Source organism: Octopus bimaculoides, chromosome 2, assembly GCF_046866305.1.
Source record: "Octopus bimaculoides isolate indiv1 chromosome 2, ASM4686630v1, whole genome shotgun sequence".
In the NCBI taxonomy this organism is placed as follows: domain Eukaryota; kingdom Metazoa; phylum Mollusca; class Cephalopoda; order Octopoda; family Octopodidae; genus Octopus; species Octopus bimaculoides.
The window spans coordinates 69358465-69369862 of NC_142929.1; the positions used below are offsets into that span (position 1 = coordinate 69358465).

The following is an 11398-nucleotide window of genomic DNA, read 5'->3' on the forward strand; positions in this document are numbered from 1 at the left end:
AGCACTAGCATGATCACCAAGTAATATGCAAAACCACTTCAAAGACCCCTCAACTGAAGGAGGAGCAGTATTGAGAGAGGTGGCTTTGTGCCAGGTAAGGTAATGAGAAGTTAAGCCATGTTAGGACAGAAACAGGTGTCTTGTTGTTGCAGAGAGACATGGCTACCATAGGTAGAGAGAGAGAGGATGATGGTGAAGATGTGCCAGGGCATACCCTCAAGGTACATGAAGGAGAATGTAGGTGGAGTGATACAAAGTATTGGACAAGGTGAGCAAGCAGGGAGTTCATGAGAGAGTAAAAAAGGAGAGTAGTAGGGGAAGGGGAATGCAGTGAGTGGTGAACATTGGTAGCAGTAGGATAGAAACAAAACAGTTGGCAGAGCTACAACAGGAGAGAGAAGTATGACAAAGCAGCATTGGGGAGCAGTGGGTGAGAGTGTGTCGTATAGGATGATAGTTTGGTTCATTAGGAAGGAGGGAGATTAATGTTACATGTGGAGAGCATACAATACACAGTGCTTCCAGAATTTAGTTTTGTTGAGGTGGGCAGGTCTTCTCAAGAACCTCATATCACCAGACAGCTTGGTCCATTGTCATCTCCACAAAGCACTACTTCATTCCATGTCTTTCTTGGGTCTCCTTCTGCAGGTTCCATCTACTCTAAGTGATTGGAACTTTCTTTTTATACAGGTTCCTCATCCATGTGCATCACTCACATGACCAAACCATTATAGTTGTTCCTCTTGCATACTAAATCTGATTCCTCTCATGCCTAACTTTTCTCTCAACACATTTTCACTTTCTTGTGCATGCATACTGACACTGCACATCCATTGGAGCATACTAGTTTCATTCCTCACCAGTCTTCACATATCTTCTACATTTAGGGCCCACATCTCACTACTAGGTGCATAGCTTTTCATATACAAGCTGCCTTTCACTCTGAGAGAGAAGCCTTTTGTTGTCAACGGAGGTAATAACTCTAAACTTTCTCCATCCTCTTCTTATTTTAACAACTATACTTTCAGAACATACTCCTCCACTGCTAATTTGGTCCCTAGGTAACAAAAACTATCCACAACCTCAAGAGAGCTCCTGGGTATTTAAGAAAATTTAATTCCCATGTACCTCAGAATTACTGAAGATTTTAGTTAAGTAGGAAAAAAGATAAAACTCTGTAACCACTAGGGAAATGCCATGCTGTTACTGGAAAAGGAGTAAGGAAGAATTCCATATGGTGTACTCAATGTGAACTATGGGTGCATAATACATACACTGAGATCACAGGTAGGCTGGTAGAAAAACAAAAAACAATGACATACATACAAGAGTAGTTAGAGCACCTGTGAGATAAATTCTTTCAATGTTTGGAGGCTCTCATAGTAGTTGAGAACTTCTGTTACCTAGGTGACTGAAGTAGCAGTGGAGGGTATTCTGAAAGAATAGTAGCTAGAATAAGAACATGGTGGCTACAACTTCTACCAGAGACAAAGGGAGTCTCTTTTTGAGCAAAAAATGGAAAGTATAAAGTATGATGTTGCCTGGGAGCGACAAATTGTAGATATTCAAGCAGTGTTGTTGTCGGTACTTCTGTCAATAACATGTCTGCTCAGTTCATGTTTTCGAAGCTGTATGGAATAAGAGATTCCTGACTTGAAAAACAGGTAAGGATTAGCATCAGGAATAGTATCTGGTTGTAAAACAATGCACAAAACATATTTGTTAGATTGGAAAAAACAAACATAAAACATATGTGTGTAAAAAAAAAAATCCAATTTTATAGAGTAGAAATAAAAACTAAAGAACTTCTAAGAACTGTGTTGTTAAGAAGCTCACTTTTCAACCATCAGGTTATAATCCCACAGTGCAGTACTTGAAGAAAGTACTGCAAAGTGGGATTATATATATATATATATATATATAATCATTATCATCCTTATCTATTACATCTGCTTTCCATGCCAGCATGGGTTAGATGGGTCATGATGGTTAGAGCCAGGGGGCTTGTTTCACTTGAGTTTCCTTTTTGGTTTGGTTTCTAAGGCTTTCTAATACCAAGCACCAACTGCTTTACAGTTTATGAGTTGCTGTTTATGTGGGACCAGCAAGCCTAAAAGACTCTCAACCCACACCTAACAGATAGCACTGGATGCATATTTTCTGATACTTGCACAAGAGTGAGAGCCATATTCTCAATGCAATTAAAGGGGTCTGACAAAACCATGCCATGTGTCATCATCATCATCACTTAACACCCATTTTTCATGTCGGCATGCTTGGATGGTTTAACAGGATCTAGTGAGATGCAGTACCGTGTTGAGCTCCAATGTCAGGTTTGGCCATGGCTGGATCTCCTTTATGCTAACACTTTACAATGCATGTATATCTATATAAAGAAATATGTAATGACCATTATTAATACCTTGTCTCATATATCACTATGTAAAAATACAGTATAACTGGAACACAACCATGAATTTACAATATAGAATGGTGATGAACTATAACTTCAGACCTTGTCTGCAGAGGTCTTCACTAATCTAAACAATATTGTTAGCCTGGTGTACTAACAGAGAGCTTATAAGGTATTTTGCCCCGACTGATAATCTCTCACTAATAACTACATACAAAGATATTTCTCATCATCATCATAAATTCACTTTCCATGCCAGCATGGTTTGGAAGCACTGGCCACAAAAAACTGGGTCTTTTAAATAAAAATACCCCGTGTCAGACATTCCCATGTCATTTCACCATCATAAATGCAGTGCACCAGTAATTGGCTTATTGTTCACTAATTGTGATATAAAATATAAGTCAGCTACAAATGGTAATTTTCTTGGGAGAGCATACCTTAAAAAACATAACATAGGTATATTATAACCATAAACAGAGCGTTACATTAGCACTTCAGTAGACTATTTGAGGAAATAATAAGGATTTCTAACATGGCACAAGATCACACATTTTAGAAGATGGGTACAATTGATTTAATTGGCACCAGATGGATGAAAGGTTAAGTCAACTCTGGTAACAGTGAATATATAGCTACATGTTCATGAAAGGAAAAGACATTCTATTAAATTTCTTAGGAAAACTACAACAGTGAAAAATAACAATTGCAGTCCTAAAATAATGCAAGTGCCAACAAAGAAATGTATTTGATATTTCTGAGTAGCATGCCATCATAAATCTTAGAGTAGTGATGTTGAAACTGATGGCTATTTTAATTATACTATCAGAGAAAGTAATTAACCAGTTCTATATACATCTACAGATGCAATACCTGAACACATCGTTAGTGTAGTTGTATCTTAAAATCATTGGGTGTTTTGGCTTTTATAACATACACCACACCCTCATTCAGGCTACCCAGTTTAGGTTGATCAACCCTAGACATGTGTCCAAGTGGCATTCTACTAACCCCACCAGTGGAATGTGCAAAGGCATCAAAGTCATCAGAATGTTTTCTTTGTGGCCTTTGTGTTGTTCTTGATCCAAATAGAATAACATACCAGAGACTGATAAGGATGGAAACATAAAACATATTGGAGTGCATGAAATCAGGATGGAAATGTAGAAATGTAATGATAAATGAAAACTTGATCAATCGTATATACCAGCATTGATTGAATGAACACTTAACATATGTAATATTATTATGGAATACTTCAAGACAAGATACAGAATTAAATTACAGGAAACCATGCTAAAGCTCATGTTGGAGCTTAATGCAGCCTTGCAGCTTGTTGGATGTGAAACCATCCAACCCACACCAGCATGGAGAATGGATGATAATGATAGTATGGTTAAAGAGACATATGCATGCTTTAAATATGTTAACAAAATGCTGCACAATTGAATCACAAGACTCTTTTGTCAGTAAAGAGGATTTACTCTACATATTACATAGAAGGCCTTGAAATGTAAGATTTTCTTGTTTGGTGCCAATAGACTGGTAATAGGATTATAAGTACTGGTCTAGATATTGTGTTCAGTTAAGCAATATATTTAAACAAAAATATTAAGCTTTATGATCAAAATTAAATTGTACAGAGTCAGTTGATACAACTTTTGTTTGCTTAAAGTGGAATGTTAAGAAACAATTTTAAGTTATATATCATGATACAAAATATATACACACTGAAGAGTACTGAATAAAAACGAGGAGAAACAATAGTAAATTGACTGGTATATTTATAGAAATGTATTGATTTAATTGGTTAAATGTTCAGAAAAAAAAAAAGCTGGAATGGAAGGGAAAAATGTTGAATGATGTTTTAGAAATAAATCAAATAAAATTTGTCACTTATAGGCTTCAATTCACTGTAGGATATGATGTTTATGTAAATCTAAACCAGAGTTACAGCCGAGTAATGTAGTTGTTAGCTGGCGGTACAGGAATATGGCACAGTGATGACATACACCGCCTTTTTAATTCAACCAATTACAAGAGGCACCAGATGTAGACCGAATTGTTTTAAGTACTTACTGATGTTTACAAACAATAAAATTGTATCCATGAATACATATTTGCATGAATGTTTGCATGCATGTGTCTGCTTGTTAATGTAGAATATAATGAAACCACAGCCTCAAACTTTCCATGGGAGACATTGAATTTAGCATTCACATACTATAAGTCAGAGGTATTTTAACTGTACAGCAAAGAAAATAAAATCTGTAAAATAAATAATTATTCTATATTGTCAAAAAACGGTACATCAAATTCCTATATGACAAGCAAAGAGGAAATCATTTTCTTCCTCAGGTTTTTATAGTTATAGAAATTATTTTCCAACTTACAGATAATATTTACAAAAAAAAAAAAATGTCTCAAGTTTCAATTATTTCTTCAAAGAAAACAACAGTATTTGAGACTCTCTTCATTATCTTGACGTTTGGAAACTGAAGTTTGACAAAAATACGTCTGTGACATATCTGAGTTGTAATGAAACTTTAATCCATACTTCTTAAAATTAATTATTCGCGTCGCCTTTGTTTGCTTCGACTTGATTCATAGTCTTTACTACTGGATCGGGAATCCACATGAGTAGGACGTTTTTGTCCTCCGTGTTTGGCTTCCGTTAAGAATTTATCTAAACCAAAAGGATCAGGATCTTCTTCAAACTGAACAGGGCCATCTCGCTTCCGTGATTTATCAGTTCCGGCAAAACCTTTCTCTGCTTCAAATCTCTTTGTTTTCATAATTGTTTCAAGATCATCACCATACATCTCTTTATCAGCATTTTTGAATGGTTTATAAATCGAATCAGCAATACTTCGATCTTGGCGCCAGGGTTTATCATACACATTATAGGCCTCATCATCACCAAACCCACTGTCCATTCCTTTAGTTCTATTAAAGAGTCTCTGATCAAACTGAACTTCCTGAGAGTCTCCAACTCCTGTATTTGGAAGACCTAACGCAATAATTTCACTGACATCACGTTCTCTTTCACGTTGCAATTTAGATCGTTTATCAGGTGCAGCTCTGGCCAAATTACGATCTCGTTGTCTGTCTTTTGATCTCTCTTTTCGCAGTTCATCTCTTTCGGCAACCTCTTCTTCTTTTTCTTCCCTACGAATTCCAGCGCGTTCTTCACGGGCTTTCTGGGCAAGTAAACGCAAATTACCTTCTTTTTTCTCCTTTTCTTTCTGAGCCATTTTTTTCTCAATTTGCGCTCGCATCTCAACAGCTTCTCTAGCTTTTCTGTCAGCTATATACAAGGCTTCGGCTAATTTAGCAAAGTTTTCGTTGATGTGTACACCTTGTAAACCTCGACCGTCAGCAGCCAACCGTTTATCAAGAGGAATTGTATAACCTTTAGCATTTTTCCAATTAGATATACAAGGTGGTATTTTCCATTCCTGCTGTTCTTTAACAGTTACTTTTCTGTTGGGAGAATGAAGAACAGGTGCAGGTGGTGAAGGGGGACCCCTTGGAATTTTTTTGTTTACTTTGAAACGCGCTGGTTCCATTGGATCTTTCTGAACATCAACCATGCGTATAATTCTTTGTTTAGCACCAGAATTATACGAGACTCCTTGTTGTGAAGGTGTGTATCTAATATATTGGGCTGGAGCCTGCTTATCAGCGTGACGTACAGGCATTGCAGCTGACATTTTACTGGAAACAATTTTCTCCAGTGCCAGTCTTGTTTTCTCCGTTGTTTCCTCAATTTTTTCTGTATCTGGACGTTCCAGTTCTGGATCATTATCGTCAACATTTTTAGGAACAAGATCTTGAAATTTAGAATGAACAACTTTATCCTTACCGTGACCCTGTTTGGCGATTGCATCGTATTTAATTTTTCCTTGTGAATCCAGTTGCATAGCCAAAGAATTCGAACTCGACTTTTTAAGGCCCATTCCAAGTGGGTACTGAACCACATGGATTTCAGGAAAAGCCCCGCCATCGCCAAAGTCTTCTTGAGTCCTTGGGATCCAGTTCTTCCTGTGTCCATACGGAGGTGCAGCACGTATGCTCTTTACAGTCACATGCTGCATGTAAAGTTTATGTCGTTCTTCATCTTCGTCATCCCGATCGTACACTTTCTGAGAGGGTTGTGGTAGAAATTGTGACAATGTAGACATTTTTTCATCAAACCGTAAACGTCTATGGCAACAAATATGGAGGTAACTCTCGTTTACAAACTCTCACGTGAAAACAGGATGTTAAACACCGTTACGTATTTTACTACTTATTTACTAATTTAATCAATAATAATTAAAAAAATTACAGTTATTATGTATTATATGATTTATTATATATTTCATTTTACAAGAAAAAGCTTAGTGCAACAAATTCGAATCTATGTCTATTCGGCAATATGGCGACTTTGTTATGGTTGGTATGGCGATGTTTGTTATTGTTAATATAAAGTTTACTTATTACACAGATTTAGGAATTTTATGTTTCGACAATATTAAACAGGATTAACCACTAAATTTAGAACAAATCTTAATAAGACATTTATTTCTAATATTATGAGCACATTGACCCAGAATATGACTAATTGACGGTTGTTGCTAAGACAACTTTACCTTAACAACAGCCCGGCTGCGTGTAAATTGTCTCCAACATAGCTTCAGATATCTTCGGGTGGTGCTCGTTTAAACTCACTGAAAATGACCACCTGAATCTGCTATAATCCACTCTGTGCTGCTTAAGAACATTTGTAAATGTGTATGTATTTTATCTTTTGTAATGCTGGCAATGCTTTGGATTTTAATAATTGCAACACTTGTTTTATCCTATCAACACTGAGAAAAAAATAACAAACACGACTGTTTATTTATAAAATCGCATCTTATTTTCCCTTTTAATATCGTTGATCCATTCTATCTGTATGTTGTGTCCTTTTATGCTAATCCCATTATTTTCCTCTGTTATATATTTGTAAAAAATATTCTTTTTATGAAAGAAAAAACAATTTAAAATCTCTAAATACTTCATTATATTTATAATATATAATTAATAATTGTGTATATTTGTTTGTTAATTCAGTTAATTACTAGTAGAAATATAAATTTAACTGCTATAAACTGTAAAAGCAAATTTGAATAAAGGCGGGAGGAACAAATATACTGTACTTTTCACTTCCATTTTCCTGCAATTAAATTTTCTAGTTGTATGCTTGTAACTTTGTATTCGCATTAATTATTGTTTTTATTAAAATCTTTGCCTAACAGTTGTCAAGTTTTATCATCGTCTTCACGCATCTTTCATTCATCCTTCCATCATTTGTGCAGCCGTCCATTCATTTATTTCAATATTATGCTTTCATTCATAATATAATGAACACAGTACACATAAACAATACAATTTAGTTTTAATTCACTTGTACCAGAATCCGTCTTTATTTCAGCGATATGTGTTTTATTTAACGTTGTATTTTTGAAAATAAGCCTTTATTTGATAAAGAAATGCATAATGCACCTTAATCGAGCAATTTTGTGAATGGTGGATAAAAATTATTCCGTATAATTATAGTTTGGTGTACTCCCAGTTTTTGAAATGGCAATTATGTTAATATAAATGTTTTGTAATTTTCTTTCGATATCGTGTTTATTGCACAAACCACGCACACACAAATCTACGACTTTATCCTGATTGATGTTGTTCACTAACAACATAAAATTAGAAAGTAAGATGACAAAAAACTTCCGAAGTTAACGTTTTAGCCTACTACAAATTGAAAGTGTTTAATAATTTTTGATTGTGCCTTCCATTTTCATGTTGATAATGAATATCAACCAGGATAAAGTAATAGTTTTTTTTTAATGTTGTGCAATGGTCATATGCAAGTTACTGAATGGTTAAAAAAATCATGGACTTATTTTTTTTCTGACTAAAATATATAAATAAAACTTTTGAAAATTTTTCATCAACGTAATCATTTAGACATTCTGCAAAATTTCATTAAAAATATATGCATTATGAAGAAAGTTAAGAAGCCAAGTCAGTAGGGAGATATTTAGTCATAAAAAAAAAAGGATTAAATATAGACATCCATGGTTAAGATTTAATTTTAAGACATTGGAATATTCTGCTGATGCTCTTTTCAAAATATTGATCTATCGTTTGTTTATAAACCACAACAACTTGATCCCTTATAAGGTTTTCCGATCTCTATCCTGCAGACGTCTATCATTTAATTAACAGTTACGCAGTTGACATAGCTAAAAATACTTAATATAATTTGCCTTTATTACTAAATTTCTGGATCTGTCTGTATTATAAGTTTGTTATTTAAAAGTATGTAATAGAAACAAAAAAAATATTGTTTGCAATCCATAATTTCAAAGATTCTGTACCCAACCTCGATGTGTTTCATATTACAGTTGTTAAAAAGTCAAGTCGTATCGTCTAGTTTTCTTTTATAAGTGACGAGGGTGCATGTGTACGGGATCTTCTTGATCTTGCAATTCTGTAGTTAGTAATTAATATAGCAATTATAAGATAATTCAAGAAACATCCTAAACACTATAAAGAGAAAAGCCACTCGACTTACTGGCATAAAATCACTCACTGACACATTTTAGCCTCTGACCCACAGCTGTGCTGTCTCCTCTTTCTATATTTTCTGCTATTAGAATGTCCTCTGTCTCTTAATTTTGAGACAGACACGTCTACTCAGGTACTCCTAATTCACTTCTCTTTCCTCCTCTCATCACCCATGTTGTGTTCAAGCCACAAGGCTTTGCACTAGCCACTATGACCAGCCCTCTCTTCCCAGAAAGCCATCCATCTGGTGGTCCCTCCCTGTTTTTGTCTTACCTTTAGTCGTCAGCTTGCAATAGTTTAAGCAGAATATTAATAACATCAATCTCACTAAGCTCAGAAAGTCTGTGAAGGTTGTGGGCACTTTCAAAAAGAAATGTCAGCTAGGTTTTTTTCTTATTCTGTTAGAATTGTTTGTGCATCGTAATTGTATATGTAGTAGTATTTGAAGTAACAGCGTATCCAAAGGTTTGCAATTTTCATCAGTCATCTTGAGTCTTGGATGTAGAGGCTTGAGATAAACGACCTGTATCATGCTGCCCTCTTATAAATTGATTTTAGATGTAGTCATATGAAAGTTTTTCAGTCGCATTATTTCAACGAATGGACCATGCCTGATTGTCGTCAAACTTCCTCCTTTTTTTATTTATAAGTCATTTGATTTTCTTTCCAGAGTTGAACAACATGTAAAAGTCATGCATTTTGCTTTGAGCTGATTACTTAACTTATAACATTCTTCAGGTGTCTTGTGATTCACCTTCGTGCCTCTAGGTGATTGCACTGCATTAACTAGCACCTTTGCCCACTATGCTATGCCCATAATTAGTCATTGACTAGCACCTTAACCCACTACACTATACCTGTAGGTATTATCAGAGTGAATTTTTAAGGCTTATAAACTGTCATTGATGTCTTATGTTGGCTCCATTCTGATTGAATAATACAATTTTGTATTTCTGAGATGAGGAATTTTTATATTATGTATTAATTGGAATGGTGTCTTCATCTTGATTGCTACTTTCACTACTTTTCGGCTGTGTATGCCCCAACCTTCAGAAAGTAACACCCAAGATGAGGACAGCACTCCACAGTAACATAAAACATCATTGAAGGTTTAAAAGCCTTAAAAAATTCACTCTGACACTGCCTATGGGCATACCAAAGTGGATAAAGGCGTTACTTAATGCAGTGCAGTCACCATAGAGGTTCTGAGTTCAATCCCAAACAATGAAAAAGGTTGGAACATTCAAAGCCAAAATGTAGTGAAAGCAACAACCAAGATAAGGACATCACTCCGATTAATATATATTATGACATTTTGTTAAAAATTTTCTAAATCAAATCCACAGTTCAAGAAAGCAATAGTCAAATATTCATTAAAACAAGTGGAGTTCTTTGTCCCATTATTTTATCATCTTGTTTGCATTAGACATAACTAAATAGTTTTCTATATAACTCCATTGTATCATTCTTTTTGTTCATTTGATGATAATTGATGAGTCATCATCATCATCATTTAATGTTTGTTTTCCATGCTGGTATGAGTTGGACTGTTTGACAGGAGCTGGCGAGCCAGAGGACTGTACTAAGCTCCACTGTCTACTTTGGTGGGGTTTCTACAGCTAGATGCCCTTCCTAACACCAATCATTTTACAGAGTTTACTGGCCTCTTTTTACATGGCACTTGCACAAGTGAAGCCACCAAGTAACTCATAAGACAAGATCTTCAACCGAGGAGGGAATAATATTGAGGGGCGTGGCTTTGTGTCAGGTGATGAGAGGTTAAACTATGGACAGAGCGACAGAAACAGGTATCTTGCTGTATAGGAGACACATGGCTATCTCAGATTGAAAAAAGAGAGAGAGAGAAACTGTGTCATGGTGTATCCTAAATTATAGAGAGGTGAAAGTGGTGTATTCACTTCCTTGTAGCTTGAAGGGATGGCCTGATACACTTTCATCATTCTCTCTCTTTTTTTCCCACTTTGGGTAGCAATATATCTCTTCTATCTGAAGAGATGTATGGCTGCTACAGTCATATGAATATGCTATCTACTTAAAAATTCCTCATATTCAGAGTGCTCAAATTTAGTGCTACAGTTACTATGAACTTGGAGGAGTACTGCAAAGCTTTGAGTGACAGCTTGAGAAGTTGCTTTCTTAAGGCAAATGTGAAAGGGTAATTGATTGACAAAATGTAAGCGCTGCTTATTTTAGAAATTGATTTTGGCTGCACAATATCAAGTGACTGTTGTTGATAAGGTTTTTGTTGATTGTATAAGATGGCCAGTTGTAATTTTGATGAACCTAGTGCCATTGAATATTCAGTGTTTTGAAAGTTTGTCAAAAATGTTTATTAAATTTCTGATTAGCATATGCAGCAGAAATGGT

General features: G+C 35.3%; 2 protein-coding genes across 2 annotated transcripts in view; one reads left to right on the forward strand and one right to left on the reverse strand.

Annotated features, from left to right (window-relative positions):
- Positions 1-4180: 4180 nt before the first annotated feature.
- LOC106879519 (SNW domain-containing protein 1) lies at positions 4181-6669 on the reverse strand. The gene has a single exon (XM_014929141.3). The coding sequence runs from the start codon at positions 6595-6597 to the stop codon at positions 4984-4986; it is 1614 nt and encodes a 537-aa protein (XP_014784627.1). The 5' UTR covers positions 6598-6669; the 3' UTR covers positions 4181-4983.
- A 380-nt stretch (positions 6670-7049) lies between these two features.
- LOC106879521 (uncharacterized) overlaps positions 7050-11398 on the forward strand; it is an 82561-nt gene continuing 78212 nt past the window's right edge. The window contains 1 exon segment of the mRNA XM_014929143.3: positions 7050-7189. The gene's annotated coding sequence lies outside the window, so the exon portion shown is untranslated.

Bases quoted from the DNA above. Each gene is read 5' to 3' on its own strand.
- LOC106879519 (XM_014929141.3), bottom strand. From the start codon at position 6,597: ATGTCTACATTGTCACAATTTCTACCACAACCCTCTCAGAAAGTGTAC.